General features: G+C 40.7%; 1 protein-coding gene across 1 annotated transcript in view; it reads left to right on the top strand.

The window, feature by feature from the left end:
* Positions 1–21,584, top strand: part of col28a1b (collagen, type XXVIII, alpha 1b) — a 43,093-nt gene extending 21,509 nt beyond the window's left edge. Inside the window, exons 14-35 of the mRNA XM_060900981.1 lie at positions 56–124; positions 387–455; positions 537–605; positions 790–858; positions 981–1,049; positions 2,006–2,077; positions 2,163–2,231; positions 2,365–2,436; positions 2,729–2,797; positions 2,937–3,005; positions 9,396–9,464; positions 9,585–9,653; positions 13,666–13,734; positions 13,952–14,020; positions 14,111–14,179; positions 14,724–14,804; positions 15,020–15,055; positions 15,172–15,208; positions 16,220–16,774; positions 18,628–18,788; positions 20,409–20,610; positions 21,030–21,584. Of these exons, the coding sequence (XP_060756964.1) occupies positions 56–124; positions 387–455; positions 537–605; positions 790–858; positions 981–1,049; positions 2,006–2,077; positions 2,163–2,231; positions 2,365–2,436; positions 2,729–2,797; positions 2,937–3,005; positions 9,396–9,464; positions 9,585–9,653; positions 13,666–13,734; positions 13,952–14,020; positions 14,111–14,179; positions 14,724–14,804; positions 15,020–15,055; positions 15,172–15,208; positions 16,220–16,774; positions 18,628–18,788; positions 20,409–20,610; positions 21,030–21,202 (2,286 nt within the window). The 3' untranslated portion in view covers positions 21,203–21,584. The remainder of the gene's footprint in view (positions 1–55; positions 125–386; positions 456–536; positions 606–789; positions 859–980; positions 1,050–2,005; positions 2,078–2,162; positions 2,232–2,364; positions 2,437–2,728; positions 2,798–2,936; positions 3,006–9,395; positions 9,465–9,584; positions 9,654–13,665; positions 13,735–13,951; positions 14,021–14,110; positions 14,180–14,723; positions 14,805–15,019; positions 15,056–15,171; positions 15,209–16,219; positions 16,775–18,627; positions 18,789–20,408; positions 20,611–21,029) is intronic.
* Positions 21,585–26,474: the final 4,890 nt, after the last annotated feature.

Genomic DNA, 26,474 nt, shown 5'->3' with positions numbered 1-26,474 from the left:
TCTTAACATGATTCTATCAACAGGAATGCAATAATGAGTGCATTTGTTAATGAAGGGACCACCAGGACTTCGAGGGCTTCAAGGGGTTCCTGGCTTCCCAGGAGAGGGGATAATAGGGCCAAAGGTGAGAGACTTATATACAATATAGTTTTGGCATTGTATTGTACTACCTTTATGATATCTCATCAGTCTCTGAGTTTTTATTCTACCACAATGACTAGTGCTGGGGGAATAAACGCTTACAGTGAAATTGAGAAACATTTATACTTTATAGCGCTGCCTAAAAGAGCTGGTGCATTTTTTATACCAAATGGTGTTACACTGTACTGATGATTAGTCTATGCGCCTTAGTGTAGGCTGAAAATCTAAGCCAATTTATATCTCAGGGGGATCGAGGTTACAACGGTTCCATTGGAGCACGCGGACCACCAGGTTTTGGCTTCAAGGGCGAAAAGGTATAACTCAATCATAAAAATTAGGTTGTTCCTTCAGAGTGATATAAAATATTTCATCTTATTTATTTGTGCATCCAACAGGGTAATCCTGGGCCTCCTGGGCCTCCTGGTTCCATAGGGGCCCCTGGATTGGGAATTCAAGGAGAAAAGGTTTCAAATTTGAGTGTATAATAAGAATTCTTCCACAGAAATGCTCAGTCTGTTCAAAATCTAGATTGATGTATCATTTTAAATCAGGTAATTAAAAAAAGTAATTAAACAGTGTATCCATTTAATTTTCTGCCTTGTGTTATATCCTCATCTTTATGCCAATGCTACAACATGACACATGAAGGGAACCCAGGGTCCAATAGGTCCTCCAGGTCCCAGAGGGATCCCAGGGATAAGCATCGCTGGTGAAAAGGTAGAGTCCTTGTGCAAAATATAAATTCAACATACAATAAAACATGGAAACAGTGCAGTTCCTGATGGAAACACCAGATGGAGGTTATGTTCTGTTTTTTGTTGTTGTTTTTTTTTCCACAGGGAGACCGTGGCCTACCAGGAGAACGTGGACCACCAGGACAGAAAGGTGTCGGAGAGCCAGGAGCTAAGGTAAGACAGAAAGAATAGATGGAGTACTGGGACCTAATTTGGGTTTAAGTCTTGATTTTAATCACTTGGACACTCATATCTTGAACCTGGTCAGATTATAAGTGTCAGACTTTGACCTGAAATACTGCATACTCAAACATTAAGAAATAGACTTGGTAAATAGGTACTTCCTCAATATTCTTCAATTACATCCTCCTGCCTTTCAAGTAGGATGATCTAGGACTTGGACTTTATGAAAGTTACTTTATCAGCTTACAGAATTTAGACTGGACCTGGGTGTGAGGGTAAGATGTTTCAGACTTGAGCTTTAAAGGCCCTAATTTTACACAATTACTACTGGAGATGCCACTGAAAATTATACTCAAGCAGTCAGGATAAGCGAATTTTGGTGGACCTACCAGTGGACCTACTTTAAACAATTTCTGCTTTGGTTGGTTGGTGAAAGTTGTTATCTAGTGATATACTAAAAGTAATTTGACTGGCTTCCAAATGACACAACAGAAAAGTATTTGCCAAGTATTTGGAGATCAGTGGGCTGAATCTTGACAAGCTTGACCAGCTGCATCAAAATGTAGGATGGGAATAGTTCCACCAAGCATTGCAAACACCTGCAGAGAGTTGTAAAGACTGCAGAGAAGATTGTTAGGGCACCACTACCATCTCTACAGGACATCTATCACCAGAGATTCCACAGAAGAGCCAGCATCATCATCAAAGACTCCATCCACCCCCAGCACAGTCATTTCATCCTCATGTCCTCTGGCAGGAGGTACAGAAATGTGACATGTAGGACCTCTAGACTGAGAGACAGCTTCTATCCTCAGGTCTTCAGACTCATCAACAGTTTTGACCCACTGACCCACAAATTAGGGAGAAAAATGGGTGAAAATCCAACAATATAAGAGTTGTTTGATATAAAAATGTCGAATTTAGCCTTTACTGTTTCTCTTTTGTAGGGGGAGCCTGGCTTTCAAGGTCTTCCAGGAGAGCCAGGTGCTCCAGGAGAAGAAGGAGCAAGAGGACCAAAGGTTGGCATTCACATAACAAATTTACAACCAAGCTGAATCTGCTCCAGAGTGCAATATTTGGCCATATATTATCTTCTCAATATAGGGTGAAACAGGTGTTCCTGGGCCTAGAGGACTAGAGGGACCACCTGGTAAAGGTCTACCTGGAGAAAAGGTTGATATGATGTCCTGATGTCTGCATTTCTTAGGCCTTAAAGCATCACAAAACTGTAAACCAGTTTAAATAGGACATATAAATATTAACTGTGAACAATGATACCCAAATGATATGTGGTTTATTCTTAAAGGGAGAGCAAGGAGAGAGAGGACCAAGAGGACAACCAGGAGTCATGGGACCAGTGGGCAAAGTGGGGTCCAAGGTAGGTAGAAAAAAAAACAGAAAAGGAATATCATTATGTTGAAATGTTAGATCTCAAATACAGCATAGCCTGTTTTTAATGAGTCAAGAGAAGCAAGGTCCTGCAAATCAGCTCCTGTCCTCCTGTTGTGGACCCATATGACATTCAATATCGATATCATCCTGTTTAAAACTGTTCTAACTAAAATCATGATGTGGGATTGGACAGTTACATACATACTGTGACGTTTAGTCCTTTTAGAATGCAAATTTGAGTTCAGGAGTGGAATACAGTATGTGTTTCCGTTCTATAGGGAGAACCAGGAGGTTTGGGGCCTCCTGGGATAATTGGACCTCCAGGAAGGGGAATACCAGGCAGTAAGGTAATTGAGATTTGTGATTTATTGTTAACACTCAAAATATTTAGTCATCCTTTAGTCAGCACTGTAAGTCAAGCAGATGTACAGACACAGATAGTACATTGCTGAATAATCCCAGATTCTGACATTTTATTTTCCGTAGGGGGATCCTGGACCACCGGGACCTCCAGGACTTGTTGGAGAAACAGGAATAGGGATCCCTGGGCCAAAGGTCAAAACTTAAGCAAATGTTACTATAAAAGTCATCTATATAATAACAGCAAACCCATTAGATACAGTATGTTAGAGGTAATGTACAGATTAGTGTCTTCTCATTTGATTTACATAACTCCAGTTATAAAGGTTGTGATTAAACAGATAATTTTTTTTCCCAATAGCACCAAATAATCTGTAGCTCCACCTATAGTAGATTTATAAATATATACAATGGTGCTTGAAAGTTTGTGAACCCTTTCGAATTTTCAATATTTCTGCATAAATATGACCTAAAACATCATCAGATTTTCACACAAGTCCTAAAAGTAGATAAAGAGAACCCGGTTAAACAAATGAGACAAAAAATATTATACTTGGTCATTTATTTATTTATTGAGGAAAATGATCCAACATTACATATCTGTGAGTGGCAAAAGTACACTACCGTTCAAAAGTTTGGGGTCACTTTGAAATTTCCTTATTTTTGAAAGAAAAGCACTGTTCTTTTCAATGAAGATCACTTTAAACTAATCAGAAATACACTCTATACATTGCTAATGTGGTAAATGACTATTCTAGCTGCAAATGTCTGGTTTTTGGTGTAATATCTCCATAGGTGTATAGAGGCCCATTTCCAGCAACTATCACTCCAGTGTTCTAATGGTACAATGTGTTTGCTCATTGTCTCAGAAGGCTAATGGATGATTAGAAAACCCTTGTATAATCATGTTAGCACAGCTGAAAACAGTTTAGCTCTTTAGAGAAGCTATAAAACTGACCTTCCTTTGAGCAGATTGAGTTTCTGGAGCATCACATTTGTGGGGTTGATTAAATGCTCAAAATGGCCAGAAAAATGTCTTGATTATATTTTCTATTCATTTTACAACTTATGGTGGTAAATAAAAGTGTGACTTTTCATGGAAAACACAAAATTGTCTGGGTGACCCCAAACTTTTGAACGGTAGTGTATGTGAACCTCTAGGATTAGCAGTTCATTTGAAGGTGAAATTAGAGTCAGGTGTTTTCAATCAATGGGATGACAATCAGGTGTGAGTGGGCACCCTGGTTTATTTAAAGAACAGGGATCTATCAAAGTCTGAGCTTCACAACACGTTTGTGGAAGTGTATCATGGCACGAACAAAGATTTCTGAGGACCTCAGAAAAAGCATTGTTGATGCTTATCAGGCTGGAAAAGGTTACAAAACCATCTCTAAAGAGTTTGGACTCCACCAATCTACAGTCAGACAGATTGTGTACAAATGGAGGAAATTCAAGACCATTGTTACCCTCCCCAGGAGTGGTCGACCAACAAAGATCACTCCAAGAGCAAGGCATGTAATAGTTGGTGAGGTCACAAAGGACCCCAGGGTAACTTCTAAGCAACTGAAGGCCTCTCTTACATTGGCTAATGTTAATGTTCATGAGTCCACCATCAGGAGAACACTGAACAACAATGGTGTGCATGGCGGGGTTGCAAGGAGAAAGCCACTGCTCTCCAAAAAGAACATTGCTGCTCGTCTGCAGTTTGCTAAAGATCATGTGGACAAGCCAGAAGGCTATTGAAAAAATGTTTTGTGGACGGATGAAACCAAAATAGAACTTTTTGGTTTAAATGAGAAGTGTTATGTTTGGAGAAAGGAAAACATTGCATTCCAGCATAAGAACCCTATCCCATCTGTGAGACATGATGGTGGTAGTATCATGGGTTGGGCCTGTTTTGCTGCATCTGGGCCAGGACAGCTTGCTATCATTGATGGAACAATGAATTCTGAATTATACCAGCGAATTCTAAAGAAAAATGTCAGGACACCTGTCCACGAACTGAATCTCAAGCAAAGGCGGGCCATGCAGCAAGACAATGACCTTAAGCACACAAGTCATTCTACCAAAGAATGGTTAAAGAAGAATAAAGTTAATGTTTTGGAATGGCCAAGTCAAAGTCCTGACCTTAATCTAATCGAAATGTTGTGGAAGGACCTGAAGCGAGCAGTTCATGTGAGGAAACCCACCAACATCCCAGAGTTGACACTGTTCTGTACAGAGGAATGGGCTAAAATTTCTCCAAGCTGGTGTGCAGAACTGATCAACAGTTACCGGAAACGTTTAGCTGCAGTTATTGCTGCACAAGGGGGTCACACCAGATACTGAAAGCAAAGGTTCACATACTTTTGCCACTCACAGATATGTAATATTGGATCATTTTCCTCAATAAATAAATGACCAGGTATAATATTTTTGTCTCGTTTGTTTAACTGGATTCTCTTTATCTACTTTTAGGACTTGTGTGACAACCTGATGATGTTTTAGGTCATATTTATGCAGAAATATAGAAAATTCTAAAGGGTTCACAAACTTTCAAGCACCACTGTATATATAAGGGATATAAGACTGTGATTTGTTCTGCACACCCCATCACTACTACTAGGCTAACACTGTTAATTTGTTAGGTTATTCAAGCAAAACTACTGAGACATGTAGCCTGCATGGGACCTGACAACATTTCACATAGAAAAGAACACCAGACTGTGTCTGGTATTGAACCTATCTGAAGGCTTGTATCGTTGTCGTCATCAGCTGTCCATTGCTAGCGATGATGACTGCTTCATTAGGATGCGCAAAAACACAGACGGGCCTCAAGGCTCGCACCAGAGTGACAGAGTCACCCGCAGCAGTGGCATGAATGGCCTGGCTGAGCCACCACAGAATGTCTGGCCTCGGGAGCTCTCACATACTATTCTCCTCTCCTCATGAAATGCCTTGCACAGTAAGGTAAGACAAATTATGTCATGCCCCCATTGTCTTGTCTCTCTGGACCTCCAGACCTGATGCCAAGTGGTACACAAAAGTCCCACAGACCTGACGGGTATGGAAGTTACCCTGCAGTGGCAACTGACTTGCCAAGTGATGCCATCCATTGGCCATTTGATTGGCTCTTTGGAATGCCATCTGGTAGTGTGCCATTGACCCTGTTGGGTTCATCTGCCACATTGCACCCAAAAGCGCCCTGCTGCCAGCACCTTATTGGTGATATACTATTTAACCCATAGCTTGAATCCAGGCAGGTGTTACCAATCTGGGTCAGAGCAGACCTGGGAGCAATGGTGATTAAGGGGTAACTCCACTTTCCCCAGTACTCAAGTCCTCCTGGACCTGAGACTCACTACTGGTTGCAGTTTAAAGTCATTGCCAGGACTAGAAGGCTTGTATAAGGGGAAAGAAAACCTGAAATTCTATCCATCCATTATCCATAACCACTTATCCTGTGCAGGGTTGCAGGCAAGCTGGAGCCTCTCCCAGCTGACTATGGGCAAGAGGTGGGGTACACCCTGGACAAGTCACCAGGTCATCGCAGGGCTGACACATATGCCGCTTTTCCACTACAAACGCGGCTGAGTCGGGCTGAGCCGTGCCGTGCTGAGTCGGGCTGAGCGGGGCTGTTGGAGTTGCATTTCGACTACAACCGCACTGAACCGTGCTGGCTGGAAGTGGGTGGACACATTGGGTGGAGTTAGCGAAAGTGGGTGGACGTCACGTGATGTCGTTAAGCAGCGCAGACAGTGACATCAGTGAGCTTTTAAGTGGTAGTCTCACGACCCGAATAGTAAACAATAAACATGGAGGACATGGAGTCGTTAGTGTTGCTGGTCTTGGTGCTGTGGCTTGTTGTCACCGACAACGCGGACAGATACTGGCAAGAGCGTATAGATGAGGCGAGGCGCATAAGGCTTCAGAAATTCTCGTAATTCGTAATTATTCTCCTTCCGGGTTTGCGGTGTTTACAGATCCCAGCGCGCTCGCGGGGCGTGTGTGGGCATGTGAGGACACTCCTCCTCACCAATCAGTGCACAGGGGAGTGTCTGCTCACGCCCCCAGCCTCACTCGGCTCGCTTCAGCCCCACTCCAAAACGGTGCGAGTTTTAGGGGCTAAGCAGGGCTGAAACGAGCTGAGTCGTGCTGGTTTTTGGTAGTCGAAACGCGAGCCGTGTCGGGCTGAAGTGAGCTGAAGCGAGCTGAAGTGAGCTGAAAAAGGGTAGTGGAAAAGGGCCAATAGAGACAAACAACCCTTCACACTCACATTCACACCTACGGTCAATTTAGAGCCACCAGTTATCCTAACCTGCATGTCTTTGGACTGTGGGAGAAACCGGAGCACCCAGAGGAAACCCACACAGACACGGGGAGAACATGCAAACTCCACACAGAAAGGCCCCAGTCAGCCACTGGGCTCAAACCCAGAACCTTCTTGCTGTGAGGCGACAGTGCTAACCACTGCACCACCATGCCGCCACCTGAATTTCCAAATTCCAGCAAAAAGTGAAAGGATGTGTTAGCTCAAAAATGCTTATAATACTCCAATTATTTAAAAAATATTGTAAAAGAGTTAGGAGAGGGATCTTTGATACTTAATATATCATTGCCAGTTAAAAATCCTTGTGTACAATCAATAAAGTGGGGTTACAGTTTAAAGCAATTATCAGAGAAATTGTGCAAAGGTCTCAAAGCTGCTCTAAAGCATGTTGTTTCTGAGCTGCTCCAAGTCGCCTCTACAAGCCTGTTAAAATAATTCATGGTCAGAGCCGGCTAACACTAACTAGTTAGCTCAAAAGATTTTTGTTTTTTTTTAATGCCAGAGAACCCATATTACAAAAAGTTGTCTTACTTTAATATCTTACTTTCATGAGTAAAAATTTAAAAGAACAAGTGTAATTAATAAAAATGAAGGAAAAGATCACGATGTTGCATGTCACTTGGACACCATTATCAAGTGAGTGTTAGTAAGCTAAGTCAATGTCAAACCACATCGGAATAGATTAGCATAATGCAGAGTAAATTCGACTGCTTATTGTACGAAACGCTCAACATTAGAGAAAGAAGACCAACTCTCAACATGCAATCGGACTCCCTACAGGCCAAACTTTTTGTTTCGTGTTATGCTAATCTATCCCTATATGGTTTGACATTGACTTAGCTTACGAACACTCGCTTGATAATGGTGTCCAAGTGGCACCAAAACGTCATGCTCTTTTCCTTAATTTTTAGTACAACTTACTTTCAGCATTCTTTAAATTTATGAATTTAAAAATTGCACTTCATTTGAGAAGAAATCATAATATAATGCTGCATAGACATAAAACGAATATTGAAGTGTTGAATTTTCAATTATTTAATAACTTATTTTGCTGTCACATATCCTTTTCTGAAATTACCAGTTGATATTTTAATATGTTAATATGTTTAACACATTAATATTTTAATTGTCCTTGTTTAGTTCTATTTTTATTCTATTGAACAATTATTTATCGACGGTGAAGTGAATATCGGTGAATAATAACTGAGATGAAGTCGAGGTCGAGGTTATTAGTCACCGATATTCACTGAGCCTGAGTTGTTTTAGTATAAATACACAGGTGATTATTAAAAAAAAATTTAAAAATCATGTTTAAAACCCTTTGGTGACTGACCCCTTGAAAATGGTTCCTCCAGGAACCATGACGTTTCAGTTGTCAAGACAACGGAAAAACTAAAATACAAATTCAAATACAAGAGCATTTTGTTTTGTGCACAAGAGCATTGTGACGTATCTTTCTGTTTTTGTATTTTAGTTTTTCCGTTGTCTTGACAACTGAAACGTCATCGTTCCTGGAGGAACCATTTTCAAGGGGTCAGTCACCAAAGGGTTAAAAAAATCATTTATTTCAATCTTCAAAAACAGCATGCAAATATAATAAAGGTGCAGCGCAGACTTGTGTCACTTATCTATGCCAAGTCACATAAAATACTTTGTTTTGAAAGAGAAAATAAATCACAATTCCCCCTTACCTTTGAATAGTTTTAGACCAAACTTCAGAGCATCTTTAGTGCTTTTAGGAACAGCATTTTCTTTCATCATTTGTAATTCTTCCTCACTTACGGTGACAAAGTGATTGGCCGTCATTTTGCTGAGTCACTCGAGGTGATTATTGACAAATAGTCCAAGTTTCTCAACCAATCAGTATGCACAATTTCCTATAATCACCTGTGTATTTATATTACTATATTTTAGTCTATTCCTTACCTGAATTTCCCCTCATGGGGATCAATAAAGGAATATCTTATGTTATCTTATTTTAGCTTAATAGAATATAAACAGTATATCTAATAAACAATCCTCATGGATATAGAACCAAAAATCCATCCAATCTTCCAAATGTTAACACACCTTATTCCTGTCAAGTCAAGATCTCTGTAAATAAAATGTGATTTTTTTAGAGAAATTGAAAGAAAGTGTTATCATATGATGTCACTTAGTTTCTCTGTAAACTGTAAACTAAAAAGACACATGCTTAACTTGACAGAATATAGATTTCAGAACTGTGAGCTGTGTTTTAACTATCCAGCTTCATTTTTCTCATTTTTCTTGTTAAGGGTGAACGAGGACTACCTGGACCTTTAGGACCACCAGGACTGAAGGGAGATGGCTATCCTGGACCGCCTGTAAATATGTTTCATAATCTTTCGGTAATCTCCAGAAGATCAGTTCTGACAGTTCAGCTGTCGTAAACACTACATCTCTTGTTTTTCTCCTCTATTTGCTGTCTACTATATGATCTTTAGGGTCCTCCAGGCAGCCAAGGACAACCTGGAGAGCCCGGTCCAGCAGGGACAGGATTTCCAGGACCAAAGGTATGAATTCATTAATGTATTTCCTAGTTGTTAGTACTGCAAGCTGGCCTAGTGGTTAGCGTGTCCGCTTCTCGACGGGGAGATAGCAAGTTCTCGTAGTCAGGTCATACCAAAGACCATCATAAAAATGGTACCTACTGTCATCTGCCAAAGCATGCTGCCATACAGATGTGAGTGGGGAGTCAAACCCTCACAGTTACCAGAGGACCAGCCCCCGCACTGTAACCCTAGCTGTGAAGGCAAGAGGCTGAGGGCTATAGAAGTGGAGATCAGCCCTGCCAATGCGCCTTAAGGGCCTGGTTAGCACTGGGACAGGAGGCTGCCTGGGAAGACCAGGTCCCGGCACAGGAGGGACTTTGACTTTTTGACTTTGACTAACTGTTATTAGAGTCAAGCTAGGATTAAAGTCACTTTTTCTTTGACATTGTTGAATTTCAATAGAAGCATTTTCATGAAATTAGAAGTTAGACTGAAGAAGTTCAGAAGTTATATTTCTGCATCCAAATCACATAGTTTGGTGTTGCTCCACTCCAGAATCAGATTCATGAAAAAGATGTGCCCTTAAACCTGATGGCAGATATATATATATATCATCTCATCTCATTGTCTCTAGCCACTCTATCCTTCTACAGGGTCGCAGGCAAGCTGGAGCCTATCCCAGCTGACTACGGGCGAAAGGCGGGGTACACCCTGGACAAGTCGCCAGGTCATCACAGGGCTGACACATAGACACAGACAACCATTCACACTCACATTCACACCTACGGTCAATTTAGAGTCGCCAGTTAACCTAACCTGCATGTCTTTGGACTGTGGGGGAAACCGGAGCACCCGGAGGAAACCCATGCGGACACGGGGAGAACATGCAAACTCCGCACAGAAAGGCCCTCGCTGGCCACGGGGCTCGAACCTGGACCTTCTTGCTGTGAGGCAACAGCGCTAACCACTACACCACTGTGCCGCCCTATATATATATTTGGGTTGGGTTATCCTGGCAAACAGATCCTGGCTAACCAACCGGACATAGTGGTGGTGGACAAAGAGCAGAAGAGGGTGGTGGTGATAGATGTGGCGATCCCAGCTGACGCCAACATCAGGAAGAAGGAACATGAGAAACTTGAGAAGTATCAAGGGTTGATAGAGCAGCTGGAACGGATGTGGAAGGTCAAGGGTTGCGTGGTCCCCGTGGTAGTGGGGGCACTTGGGGCAGTAACCCCCAAACTGGGAGAGTGGCTCCAGCAAATCCCAGGAACAACATCTGAAGCCTCAGTCCAGAAGAGCGCAGTACTAGGAACATCGAAGATACTGCGCAGAACCCTCAAACTCCCAGGCCTCTGGTAGAGGACCCAAGCTTGAGGATGACATGGATACCACCACCCCCCGCCGGGGGTGAGAAGGAGATTTTATATATATATATATATATATATATATATATATATATATATATACAAAAAAAAAAAAGATATATATATATATATATATATATATATATATATATATATATATATATATACAAAAAAAAAAAAAAAAAAATATATATATATATATATATATATATATATATATATATATATATACTCAACCCGGCGGCACGGTGGTGTAGTGGTTAGCGCTGTCGCCTCACAGCAAGAAGGTCCAGGTTCGAGCCCTGTGGCCGGTGAGGGCCTTTCTGTGCGGAGTTTGCATGTTCTCCCCGTGTCAGCGTGGGTTTCCTCCGGGTGCTCCGGTTTCCCCCACAGTCCAAAGACATGCAGGTTAGGTTAACTGGTGACTCTAAATTGACTGTAGGTGTGAATGTGAGTGTGAATGGTTGTCTGTGTCTATGTGTCAGCCCTGTGATGACCTGGCGACTTGTCCAGGGTGTACCCCACCTTTCGCCCGTAGTCAGCTGGGATGGGCTCCAGCTTGCCTGCGACCCTGTAGAACAGTATAAAGTGGCTAGAGATAATAAGATGAGTTGAGATATACTCAACCCCGATTCCAAAAAAGTTGGGACAAAGTACAAATTGTAAATAAAAATGGAATGCAATAATTTACAAATCTCAAAAACTGATATTTTATTCACAATAGAACATAGACAACATATCAAATGTCGAAAGTGAGACATTTTGAAATTCCATGCCAAATATTGGCTCATTTGAAATTTCATGACAGCAACACATCTCAAAAAAGTTGGGACAGGGGCAATAAGAGGCTGGAAAAGTTAAAGGTACAAAAATGGAACAGCTGGAGGACCAAATTGCAACTCATTAGGTCAATTGGCAATAGGTCATTAACATGACTGGGTATAAAAAGAGCATCTTGGAGTGGCAGTGGCTCTCAGAAGTAAAGATGGGAAGAAGATCACCAATCCCCCTAATTCTGCGCCAACAAATAGTGGAGCAATATCAGAAAGGAGTTCGACAGTGTAAAATTGCAAAGAGTTTGAACATATCATCATCTACAGTGCATAATATCATCAAAAGTTTCAGAGAATCTGGAAGAATCTCTGTGCATAAGGGTCAAGGCCGGAAAACCATACTGGGTGCCCGTGATCTTCAGGCCCTTAGACGGCACTGCATCACATACAGGCATGCTTCTGTATTGGAAATCACAAAATGGGCTCAGGAATATTTCCAGAGAACATTATCTGTGAACACAATTCACCGTGCCATCCGCCGTTGCCAGCTAAAACTCTAGAGTTCAAAGAAGAAGCCGTATCTAAACATGATCCAGTAGCGCAGACATCTTCTCTGGGCCAAGGCTCATTTAAAATGGACTGTGGCAAAGTGGAAAACTGTTCTGTGGTCAGACGAATCAAAATTTGAAGTTCTTTATGGAAATCAGGGACGCCTTGTCATTCAGACTAAAGAGGAGAAGGATGACCCAAGTTGTTATCAGCGCTCAGTTCAGAAGCCTGCATCGCTGATGGTATGGAGTTGCATTAGTGCATGTGGCATGGGCAGCTTACACATCTGGAAAGACACCATCAATGCTGAAAGGTATATCCAGGTTCTAGAGCAACATATGCTCCCATCCAGACGACGTCTCTTTCAGGGAAGACCTTGCATTTTCCAACATGACAATGCCAAACCACATACTGCATCAATTACAGCATCATGGCTGTGTAGAAGAAGGGTCCGGGTATTGAACTGGCCAGTCTGCAGTCCAGATCTTTCACCCATAGAAAACATTTGGCGCATCATAAAACGGAAGATACGACAAAAAAGACCTAAGACAGTTGAGCAACTAGAATCCTACATTAGACAAGAATGGGTTAACATTCCTATCCCTAAACTTGAGCAACTTGTCTCCTCAGTCCCCAGACGTTTACAGACTGTTGTAAAGAGAAAAGGGGATGTCTCACAGTGGTAAACATGGCCTTGTCCCAACTTTTTTGAGATGTGTTGTTGTCATGAAATTTTAAATCACCTAATTTTTTCTCTTTAAATGATACATCTCATCTCATCTCATTATCTCTAGCCGCTTTAGCCTTCTACAGGGTCGCAGGCAAGCTGGAGCCTATCCCAGCTGACTATGGGCGAAAGGCGGGGTACACCCTGGACAAGTCGCCAGGTCATCACAGGGCTGACACATAGACACAGACAACCATTCACACTCACATTCACACCTACGGTCAATTTAGAGTCACCAGTTAACCTAACCTGCATGTCTTTGGACTGTGGGGGAAACCGGAGCACCCGGAGGAAACCCACGCAGACACGGGGAGAACATGCAAACTCCGCACAGAAAGGCCCTCGCCGACCCCGGGGCTCGAACCCAGGACCTTCTTGCTGTGAGGTGACAGCGCTAACCACTACACCACCGTGCCGCCTAAATGATACATTTTCTCAGTTTAAACATTTGATATGTCATCTATGTTCTATTCTGAATAAAATATGGAATTTTAAAACTTCCACATCATTACATTCTGTTTTTATTTACAATTTGTACTTTGTCCCAACTTTTTTGGACTCGGGGTTGTATATATATTTTCCTAGTTTGATCCAGTTTTGATTGTTTTTTGTTCCAGGGGGATCAAGGTTCTGCAGGTCCTCCAGGGCCAGTGGGCCCACCAGGAATTGGACGTTTAGGCCCGAAGGTTAGTAATTTACTCTAATATAAGACTCTGATTCAGATCTTCCTATTTCTGTTTCCTGGAGATTACCTGTAGGGGTCAAGTTACAGTTGTGCCAAGGTAGATGACATGTTCTTTAAAAAAAAAAAATACTGAACCATGAAAAAGTTCACTAATAATCTCCATGCAGTCTCCATTTTGTGAACCAAAGGGAAAAATGATATTTTTATTTGATTTATAGGGTTCTATAGGTCAGACTGGCTCACCTGGCCCACCCGGGCTGCCAGGAGAGGGAATCCAAGGCCCAAAGGCAAGACAAGTTACCAGTATTTAGTACAAATCTTTGTAACATGGACTGATTCACCTCGGCCCATACTATTTGCATGTCCATTTTGTCCAGGGTGAGCTTGGATTCCAAGGAATAGTGGGACCAAGAGGAGCCCCAGGAGAGGGTTTGCCTGGGCAAAAGGTAAGAGGAGGTGATGTCCTTGTCTGTGAATCTTATCATTCATCCAGGTCATGGTTATCTCAAGGAAATTGAATCAGAAAGAATTACATACGAACGTTTCCGTTTTGCGCGAATGTTAGCTGCTTAGTATTCTTAGCTGCTTCATGTTAGCTGCTTAGTATTCACTGTATCACCTTTGTAGCTACATAATACTGTAACTCACTGAGCTCCCTAGTGGTTAGGTGTGACATTGCTCAGTTAGCAAGGCAGGATGCTCAACCGTACATGACACAGATAACGTAAACGTTTCCAGAATCCAAGCATTAAACTACATCCTCTGGCATCTGTTTGCACATATTTTAATATGGTAATGCTGCAGCATCAGCTAATGTGCAAAAAAAAAAAGCCACTACAGTCCAGAATCATGACACAGATACCGAAATGTTTCAAGTCTTCTCTTAAAAAGATGGGGAATTTAATTAGTCTTCACACTATTGCATCTTGAGGTGATGTCCTGTTCTATAAGAAGACATGGACATTATTGTAATGTTGGACCATTTTGCAGGGGGACCGTGGGTTTTCTGGAGAACGAGGACGCAAAGGGGACAAAGGAGGACAAGGAGAACCAGGACAAACAGGGCCAGTGGTAAGGACTTTGAACTGTTGTGAATATTGTATGTATTTTTTCTTATTATTTAAATTTCACTTTAAAGAAATTATTGAACAGTACTCTCAATGCAGTTTGAATAAATTTCTAATACTTGTCAATGCATTTTCATACTCATGATAATATATAATATGAGAGATATTTTTAAGTTAGTTTTAATTTTGCAACCCTTAAGTGATGTGTTTACTTGGCAGGGTAGACCAGGTCAGAAAGGAGAACCCGGACTAACTGTAAGTATGATTGAGTCATTGGGAAGCCTGCAGATTTATATCGAATCGCGGATGTGAGATGACGTGTGTGTGTGTGTGTGTTGTGTTTCATTACTTTTTTGTCTCTTGTCTTGCAGAGAGAAGAAGTTGTCAAATTAATCAAATCCATTTGTGGTGAGTTTTTCCATGTTGCCAATTTATATAGACTTTGTAAAGCAAAACCATGCTAACAAAAACTAAAATGGAGGACGCGAATTTGGTAACACACTCTAAAGCCGTGGTTCTGAACCATTTTTACCTTTTGCAAGCTGTGAGTGTTTTGTCAGCTTCTGGGTTCAACGCTGGTGGCTTTCCATCTGTAACAATAGCATTAAGGTTTTGATTTCTGATTCTGAAGGAAGAATTACATACAAACGTTTCCGTTTTGTGCTATTTGCTTCATGTTAGCCACTTAGTATTCACTTAGTATCGCCTTTGTGGCTACATAATACTGTAACTCACTGAGCCCCCTAGTGGTTAGCTGCGAAATTGTGCAGTTAGCAAGGCAGGATGCTCAACCGTACATGACACAGATCACGTAAAAGTTTACATAATCCAAGCATTAAACTACATCCCCTGGCATTTGTTTGCGCATATTTTAATATAGTAATGCTGAAACATCAGCTTCTTCTTCCAGCTGCTCCTGTTAGGGGTCGCCACAGCAGATCTGCTCCACATATTTGATTTTTACATAGATTTTTGCCCTTCCTGATGCAATCCTCCACAATCTATCTGGGCTTGGGGCTGGCACTAAGTATGCACTAGCTTGTGCAACCCTAGTGGCTGGGTATTTTTACCTAATCTGCATGTCTTTGAACTGTGGGGGAAGAAACCGGAGCACTCGGAGGAAACCCACGAACATGCAAACTCCACACAGAAAGGCCCATGTTGGTTGTGAGGTTCGAACCTGGAACCTTCTTGCTGTGAGGCAACAGTGCTAACCACAACACCACCATGCCGTCAATGCTGAAACATTAGCTAATGTGCAAAAAAAAAAAAAAATGCTACTATAGTCCAGAATCATGTGACACAGGTACCAAAATGTTTCAGGTCTTCTCTTAAACAGATGGGGAATTTCATTAGTCTTCACACGACTGCATCTTGAGTCAAAATGTAACAATCCTAAGAAAAAATGTCCTCTTTCAGGCTGTGGTGTGACTTGCAGATTCAACCCCCTGGACCTGGTTTTTGTGATCGACAGCTCGGAGAGCGTGGGTCCTGAGAACTTTGACATCATAAAGGACTTTGTGAACACCCTGATCGACCGTGTTTCTGTCAGACCCAATGTTACACATGTTGGGATTGTGCTGTATAGTCACATGACTGAGGTGATCGCTGATCTGTCTCGATCCCTGAGCCGTGATGAGGTGAAGTCCGCTGTACGTCGAATGCCCTACATGGGGGAGGGAACCTACACAGGAAGTGCCATCCATAAAGCTAATCAGCTGTTCCTTTCGGGCCGACCTGGAGTTCGGAAAATGGCAGTGGTGATTACAGATGGCCAGGTGGACCAAAGAGACCTGGTTAAGCTGGAGGATGCAGTGCAAGATGTGCACTCCAGCAACGTCGAGATGTTCGTCATTGGTGTGGTGAATCAGAGTGAGCCGTTTTATGAGAGCTTCAAGAGAGAGCTCGAGTCCATCGCCTCTGATCCAGATGAGGAACACATCTATCTGATTAGTGACTTCAGGACACTCACAGGTACGTTACCGTTCCTTTTTGCATTTCATTTTTAATCCTTTGCAACAAAGTGACAGATGACTGGTCACCTTTCATGTACGTACCTGACACAGAGCCACGATTTCAGCATCAATCGAGATGAAATGTCAATTAGCAAATTAGGAATGACTTGGTAAAGTGACAAAGCAAAACCACTGATGTGAAAGATTCCAAGGAACAATTATACTGTAGGTTTGGTGTGGTGTTTCTTTAACTTTAGTGCAATACTTCCTGCGAAGTATTAGTTCTCATTTACTGTTTGAGGCACAAAAAATGGAAGAAAAACTTATAAGAAATGGTTTCATTTCATCTTCTCATCTAAAACCTCTCATTAAATATGACATCTCATCTCATCTCATTATCTCTAGCCGCTTTATCCTGTTGTACAGGGTCGCAGGCAAGCTGGAGCCTATCCCAGCTGACTATGGGCGAAAGGCGGGGTACACCCTGGACAAGTCGCCAGGTCATCACAGGGCTTAAATATGACATTATAAAGTTAAATAAAGCTTAGAATGAACTATAGGAGATCATTGGTGACTCTGGTGAGTGTATGTAACTAGTGCTATGTATGTTAGCTTGCGTTATTGATCTAATCTGAGAATGAAGCTACTACAAACCTGAGCATATAACCTGTAAATCAAACACACTGATTAATGTGTTATTTAAAGGCTCACTCGCAACCCGCCGTACGTGCTACTACAGGTGGTCTAGAGTAAAAATTTGGCAAAACCATGCTTGAGACTTGCGTGATACTTGCATGTGTTCAGCATTGTAGAAGGTCGCAGACTGGCCGTGGAGACTTTTGGTCCTGCACATGCAAATTCTAAGGGTCTTGCGAAAAATCAAGAACGCATACACTACGTACGGGACCCGTACTCCTTTTGTATGCCTGAACCAAGTCAGCAGCACGGCTAGTAGGGTCTTTGCAATGACAGTAAGACGTACGAGTGATGCACGGTCATTGTACAAGTGACGTGCCTCAGAAGTACCACACAAGTATTCCATACTTGCTATTTGTGCGGCCCCCCCAAGACAGAAATACATCTCACTCTCTGCCCCTATGTGTGGCATGCATGCAGCGCACGTGACCCGCACGTGACACGAGGGGCAAGACTCTGGGTATCTATATTGGGGAGGAACCAAGGAACCGATCATGTAACGTGTAGCATTGTAGAAGGGAAGAAGATGGCTGTCACCATACTGCCACAACAACTGAGGGAGTTGGACCCTTATAGGCAGATGATAGAAGCTGAAGAGCAGCATGAAATTATATTGTTCTTCAGCCAAAAGACAGATGCAGAATACTGCAGACACGCTGGTTTTATACCCACTCCTGGCTTGCGTCACACGCAAGTCATGAGTGATTGTCACGTGCTAATCACATGCGTCAAACATGCTTCACAAGTGCGGCCTGTACTCCTAGCGCAGGAAACTGGTAAAATGCAAGTCACACACACTCCACACTCACTGAACACACACTGATCACGTGCGTCAGACGTACGCTTTCCACGGGCTAACGGCGCAATTTTTCCCACGCCTCGAGGAAGTCAGGCATGCAATTTGTACTTGACAAGTACTTTGCCTGGACTCCTCCCCCCAAACTTTCCCCCGGGTTCACCGCGACCCTGCGGCACAGCTGTGAGCTACCAAACCCCGCGACCCGTGCGTGTCCAAAACACTTATGGCGGGTTGTGATTATGATTCCCAAAACTCACAGCTGGCTTTAACCTCATGATATTTAACGCAAATTTCTTTGACCACTGGGATAACAGTGAATGTTTTACATCTACCTCACTAACCTTATGTTTGTTTATAATGTCTTCTTTTTGCTTCAGCTCTGGAGAGTAAGCTGTTGGTTAAACTCTGTGAGAACAATCACGACTTCTTGTTCAGTCAAACGCCCAGCCCTGATCTCGTCCCTGTAACCCCCAGACTCCCATTTTATGATGAGGAACTATGGAGGGGGACATACACCTTTAAAACAGACCACACACAGGTCAGCCATATCTATCTATCTATCTATCTATCTATCTATCTATCTATCTATCTATCTATCTATCTATCTATCTATCTATCTATCTATCTATCTATCTATCTCTACCACTTGTGACTCGATCAGAAAAGAGCAAGACAAGTTGTACAAAATGGCTGGTGAAAGACAAACATAAAGGAAAATTGGTGCATTTGTGATTTGTTATTTGATACAGTATGAATGTCATATCAGTGTTCATCATTATTCAATTATTCAATGTGTCATATAGATGATTCAATATTTGATAAAACCAACATATGTAATTCATTATTCACTGTGTTCCATAGATGTGACTCATTACTCAATGTGTCATATAGATATGATTCATTATTTGATAAGTCCTATAGATGCAATTCATTAATCAAAGCGTCATACAGATTTAATTATTACACATTGAATAATCAATCATGTCTATATGACGCGTCAAATAAGGATTTGCATGTGTCAGATCAAAATTATTCATTGTTCAGTGTGTCATCCGGATCATTTGAATCATTTGAATCTGACACATGCAAATCATTATATGTTGTCATAGAGATATGATCCATTACTCAGTGTGTCATATAGATACGATTCATTATTTGATAAGTCCTATAGATGCGATTCATTAATCGGTGCGTCATACAGACAGAAATTATTATGTGATGTGATTCGTTATTCAATGTGTCATATGGATATGACTTATTATTCAGTGTGTCATATCGATAGAAATCATTATTCGATGTGCGAAATAGAAATGATTCACCTCTATATGACTCATTGAATAATAATTCATATCCATATGACACATTGAATCATGAATCATGTCTATATGATACATCAAATAATGATTTTCATGTGTCAGATTGGAATTATTCAAATGATCCAAATGGCACATTGAACAATTAATCATTTCTATCTGACACATACAAATCATTACCTGATGTGTCATATGGATATGAATTATTATTCAATGAGTCATATAGAGGTGAATCATTTCTATTTCGCACATCGAATGATTCATATCGATATGACACACTGAATAATAAGTCATATTTATATGACACATTGAATAATGAATCACATCACATCACATACTTTATGTCTGTATGACGCACTGATTAATGAATTGCAGGACACACTGAGTAATGAATCACATCGCTATGACATCAAATAATGATTTGTATGTGTCAGATTGAAATGATTCAAATTATCCGAATGATACACTGAACAATGTCATTTTGATTTGACATGTGCAAGTCATTATTTGATGCATCATGTAGACATGATTCGTTATTCAATGTGTCATTGAAATCATTTGAATCATTTCGATGTACAGTAGACGTGATTCATTTGGTGCTGAACAGACACTGTGAGTGACAAACTGTCTATTTATCTGTCAGTCTGTCTATTTATCCTTTTGTCCATTTATCCATCTACTGCTAGAACAATGGGAATTTTTTTTCCTGTCAGATTTAAATACTTTACCAGAATTGCCAAGTGAAAAAGATCCTAAAATTGCGTCAAAGTAAACCAAAGCAACAGTATAATATTCAGATCAGAGATTATACTGTTATTAATGCAGTATTATTTGATGTGAAACAGCCAGGAGCATTAGAAGGGATCTTAGACAGCACCAGAGCTCCGTTCATCAGTGGTGAGAACCAGAACAGTCAGAATGATCTGTGGCCTATCAGATACAGTTCTGATCCAGGAAAACCCTTAGAGAGACTGGAACCCCACATGACCAGCACCACCACCACCACCAAGCCACACCTGATACTGATTCAGGATGAATTTAGCAAAGGTAAAAATGAAGGTTTTTATGTATAATTTGCACAATATGTCTGGACATAATATTACATACACTGCTCACAAGCAGAAGCTTATATAGATGGATTGACAGACAAGCGATTCCTCTGAACTTGAAACTTGATTGACTTTTCTATTATTTAATCTATTTGAGCCTTTAAAACAACACTCAACACACACGCACACTAATATTTACACTCCTACTTCAAAGAAGAGTATCACCAAGAACTGGAAAGGTTTTGTGTACATAAATGGATAAATTTTGTATACTTAGCTAACATGTAATATAATAACTCCTGTGCTTCTAAGAAAGTGGATTAAGCTAGCACTGCATGCTGTCCTTGTTTTTCTTTTCCGTTCATAATAAGATGGACGATGAACATTAAATGACGGATCCAACATTTCTGTTTCCAGACGATGCCTGCATGCAGCCACTCGACCCCGGACCATGTCGCACGTACGTGGTGAAATGGTATTACGAACCCAAGGCCAACTCCTGTGCTCAGTTCTGGTTTGGAGGTTGCCACGGCAACGGTAATCGGTTCGACACAGAGAGCATCTGCCGGAAATCCTGTGTCATAAACTAAACCACCTCTTGCTGACCATTAAGTAATGAAAAACCAAGGCTATGAAACAAAGAGTATTTCCTTTTATTTATTGAAGCCAAGCAGTGGACTGTTAAAGGCGGGGAGGTTGAGGAGGTGGACGAACACGGGTGCTAACACTGGGCCTCACTTATCAAATCTCTCGCAAGCGCGTTCACACAAGAAACGAGCTGCTCATGAAAGTGTAAAAATGTTCATTTTGCTCTCATTTTGTTTCATTAATGTGAACCTCGAATGACCAGCTTCGAATCATATAACTGCTGATGACTTACTGCGATTTTATATACTGATTATACGATCAAGTTTCAATCACATACATGGTATATTTCAATAGGATTAGTAATTAAATTAGGACAGAAGTACATAATGGCACACTATATAAAGACAAAGAGTTAGCATGTGTTCATGTGTCGATATTTTACATTTGCCACACTTCTTTTAGTTGTCATTTTGTCTTTTTCAGCTCCTTTTAAGGAGTTTTGTGGGCATGGCTAAATGTAAATCAGCTGCGCCATGAAATTTTGTGCCATAATTTACAGCTTTTTGGGAATTTATCATCATAAGTATGTGAGTACGAAGAAAATACAAGAAGAGTACACACAAAAGGGCTTTCTTAAACGAGTGATAAATAAGGCCCACTGTCAGAGCACTTCTAATACCTTACATTATTCTATCCACATCACTGGATATGAGCAATCGCACACTCTGATTGGCTACGCTACTACTAGGATATCACCTCATATATCGTGAGTAGAGAAAAACAAAATGGTGGAGTGTGTTGCTGAAGTACTGTAACTAAGGATGAAATAAAAACTCTACTCGGAAACAAAACCCCAAAAATTGTTATCAGGTATCTAAAAGAAACAGAAATAGTTAAAATAATATAATCCCCCCCCCCCCCCCCCCCAATATCTCCTGTTCTACACTCCAGCCCAGTCAGTGGTGGTAATGCACCTTTAAGTTGGTTTACCAACTGCCAAAAAAACCCTAAAGAAGAAGAAGAAGGACGCCACAAAAAATACAAAAAAAGCAATAAAATATGGAATAAAAGTATTTGATAGTAAGAGCGTATCTTTTTTGAAATTTTTCAATAATTATCACATTTTTCACAAATTGCTCCGGTCATTTCGCCAGTTTGTTTACATTCTAAGCGGAAATTATTTTGTTGGACGTTTTGTATAAAGTTTTTATTTATCGAATTTGCAAAAAATAAAAATAAAAATGATCTGTTTCTCAAAATCCAGTGAATGTGGATAGAATAAAACAGTTATTCCACTCAATCTCGTCGTACACGGCTTATAGATAGCTCGGTGCTACGTGCCTCGTCAGCTATCAGCTCATGTACGACTCGATTTCATGGAATAACTGTTAAATACACAGTTCTCAACATTGATATAATGGAGATGTGATTGTTTGGGAAACAAACAAACAAACAAACAAACAAAAAAGTTCTTTATATTTCTGTTTCTGTCACATCTTGATGACCAGAGCTAAAGTAGGTTTGAGAAGTTTATCCCATCAGTATCTCTTTCCTGGGAAGCGGGGAAGGACAAACGATCCTGTAAATCTTTTGAAGCAAAATGAACGCTTATCTTCTTATATCTTTTGAAAACCGGTCAGTTTCATCTAGCCATCTATCCATAATCCATATCTCACACTTTCCTGAGTTTCTGATGTTTCTATGTTTGAGATTGTTCCTTATTCTTATCAAGGCCACTGTAACTGCGCTAGCAATAACAACCCCCCCCACACACACACTCCTCTGTGACATCAGTGAGCTGAAAAATACAAAGTGAAAAAACATACAGCACTGATCAACAAATTAGCACCAGAAATTTCAGAACGCATCATAAATCATTCATTATACGCATATTTAATGGGCCTCAGTTTGGAGTTGTATTTCTCCTTATGTCCATAAACTTTTAGAATATACAGTACAGTATTACTCTATACTTATCCTTCTTTAATACATTAAATAACGGTCAGTGTTCATTGTTTTGTTTGTATTGACTGTATTGATCTAGGAGCAAAAGTCAAGTCAAATTCCTTGTAAGTGTGACCTTACTTGGCTAATAAACCTGTTTCTGATTCTGATCAACTCGTTTTATAGCATTTATACCTGCCGTGCTCTTAATCACATTCCTGTCATTTAACAAATAAGCTGCATGTTGGATGTGACATTGAAAGGAATGTTATTTCACAGGCTCCTGTTTTGCCTTTCCATCATTTAAACACCATTATACAGGATTTGCTTCATTTAAAACATTGATATTAAATATTAAAGACACAATTCCTAACTGGAATTCAGTTCCTCCATATTGGATTCATGGTCAGAAATCTGATAAATGAACTTAGGCTTAAAAAGACATATCAAAACAAAAAAAAAAACAGGCAGGTCTAGATTGTCCCAAGGCGATTTTCTCCAGTGTGTTATTTGCTTGAATTAATCCAGTTGTGTGTGTAATAATCCTCATATATTTTAGAAGAGATCTTCGTGTTTCCTTTTTGCTGTTGCTGGCGTTCACGTTTGTTTGCCAAACCACTGAGCTTTAATGATTAATGTTTTTTTTTTTGGTGAATCTGGAGCTGAATAAGAAAGTGGGATTTTCAACCATCCATCCATCCATCCATCCATCCATCCATCCATCCATCCATCCATCCATCCATCCATTATCCGTAACCACTTATCACAAAATTCTGATATTCATATAAATGTTTGTATGATTTTACTTTGCACTCAAGTTGTTCCTGATACACTGGGGGACAACCACATCGTTCGTTTTACAGAAAAGTTCGTAATACTGAAATGGACCCAGTTGTCACACCAAACACATTATATGCAGAATTTTAGACACATTCTCCTGATCATAGCTGTGTCTGAAATCACTCTCATTGACTACTCCCTACTCACTATCTAGGGAATTCTATATAGAGGACTATATAGTGAGCTCATTGGTAAATAAAAAAAAACCCAACACTTTCGGACACTACTCTAGCGCGCTGTTATTGTCGCACAGTTAAAACGTGCCAGATCAGTCAGCTGGTGGGTTTTCATTCAAAATAATAAATACATGCATGTGTTTTTGTGATAAATCCATATTATACTGAGCGTATTTCCTACATTAATAAGTACAAAGTACTCTGTGTCTGTTGCATCTTTCAGTTCTTTGAAATCAAGGCTGAATCCTTTCTTCTTTGCTGCTGCCTTTTATGAAATCAAATTTCAGGCTTTTGATTAATTCCTTGCTCTGCACTCTAACTTTTATTCTTGTATTTTATCTGTCTTATTCTATTTTAGCTTTTTTCCTATTCTCTTACTATTTTTATTTGGACTTGAATGTCCATTTATAATGTGTTTCTTCCTCCGTCCGTTCACCCCAACACACTACAATATTATTGCCATTTTCACACCACAACTTATAAATTTGTCTTGTGCACATTGTCATAAAGAAAAACAAACTACCGCAATGTCTCATCTCATCTCATCTCATCTCATCTCATTATCTGTAGCCGCTTTATCCTGTTCTACAGGGTCGCAGGCAAGCTGGAGCCTATCCCAGCTGACTACGGGCGAAAGGCGGGGTACACCCTGGACAAGTCGCCAGGTCATCACAGGGCTGACACATAGACACAGACAACCATTCACACTCACATTCACACCTACGGTCAATTTAGAGTCACCAGTTAACCTAACCTGCATGTCTTTGGACTGTGGGGGAAACCGGAGCACCCGGAGGAAACCCACGCGGACACAGGGAGAACATGCAAACTCCGCACAGAAAGGCCCTCGCCGGCCACGGGGCTCGAACCCGGACCTTCTTGCTGTGAGGCGACAGCGCTAACCACTACACCACCATGCCGCCCCAAACTACCACAATGCTCAATCTAAAATACTTAACGCTCCTTATGAAACAGCTTTTACAGCTCTGTGAAAATACACGACCGCAATGCATGATGGTATATATTGCTTGGTTCGTGACCATCGGTTGTACACTACTTTTCACAGTGCATTGTGGGATACGATGAGTCCATTATATAGGGTGTAATAGTTCTCACTATACATTCAGACAGCACTACAAAATGGTGAACTCACTATATAGTCCACTATATAGTGAGTAGTGAGTGATTTCGGACACAGGGCATGAATTTCTCCTTCTGAGTCGCTATCGCAGTTCACTGGCTGAGTTCAAGGATCACGAATGGAGGCAATGATTGATTTCTTCATCTGTTATGGAAATGACGGAGGCTACTGGTGTATCGTTGTCAATGTCCATCCACTGACTTACAATGTTTTCTAAATATTCACCATTCAGTTCATTCAAGTGTTGGAAATCACCAACAATGTCATTTATGTCACACCGCAGGGCTGGGTGGGGCAGGGGTATAAAAATCCCACTGGTGTGCTTTACCTAGGTCTTAAGTTTAGTGGTATCAACAGTCATTTCATCCTTTTGTAGTCATTTCACTCTTTGATCACCATTATCAATAACTGTTAATGACCAACATCTAAGTAAGCCTTTGTTTTATGGCTTTAACACGTATCATCAACTTGACGGCAGATTTAATGACTTACCGTTTGTCTCTGGGGGAAGAGGTACACATGGCTCAGTGAAGGTTTTTTTTTTTTTGAAGACTCCGACTCATTGTCACTAAAGGCAGGGGACACAAACTTAGTTGGTCGTAAAACAGTTCATTATAGCGCCATTGCAATGTAATAGAACTGCGAATAAAAAAACTCAAATTCAATGAGAAAAGAATGAAAAACAGAATAATGTTGACTAGAAGGCTCAGGAATTTGAGCCCCACCCACAGGATGTAGAATGCCTACAGCTAAAAGTTACTTACTGCAGCTTTAAAACTGTCAGACTGGATGCTGATGTTAAGGTCATGACAAAATAATAAGACACAAACTAGAAATGGTTCTGATCGTGGGTCATCGATCTAAAATTGTGTAATTTATTTGTTTTGGGGTTCAAATAACATAAAAACGTTGATATTTTCAGATTATGCAGATTAATATAAGCTCCAGCATTAATATAAGAATCAGGGTGTTTTCTGGTAACAGCGTAAACAACAAGACTATTATCATGCAAATCCTTATACACTCACTGACATCAACCCTTTTCAGTTCTGATAGACAAAAGACAGGCAAGCTTCACAGCTACTTTAAGGAACTTTAATAAATATAAGTGTCCTTCTATTTTGCATATTTACAAAAGTCTCTTGCAAATTAAAGAATAATAAGAAAAGAAAC

The sequence above is a fragment of the Neoarius graeffei genome, chromosome 19, assembly GCF_027579695.1.
Source record: "Neoarius graeffei isolate fNeoGra1 chromosome 19, fNeoGra1.pri, whole genome shotgun sequence".
Lineage (NCBI taxonomy): Eukaryota > Metazoa > Chordata > Actinopteri > Siluriformes > Ariidae > Neoarius > Neoarius graeffei.
Note: the sequence above shows the minus strand (reverse complement) of the source record. Positions and strands in the feature narration are given on the sequence as shown.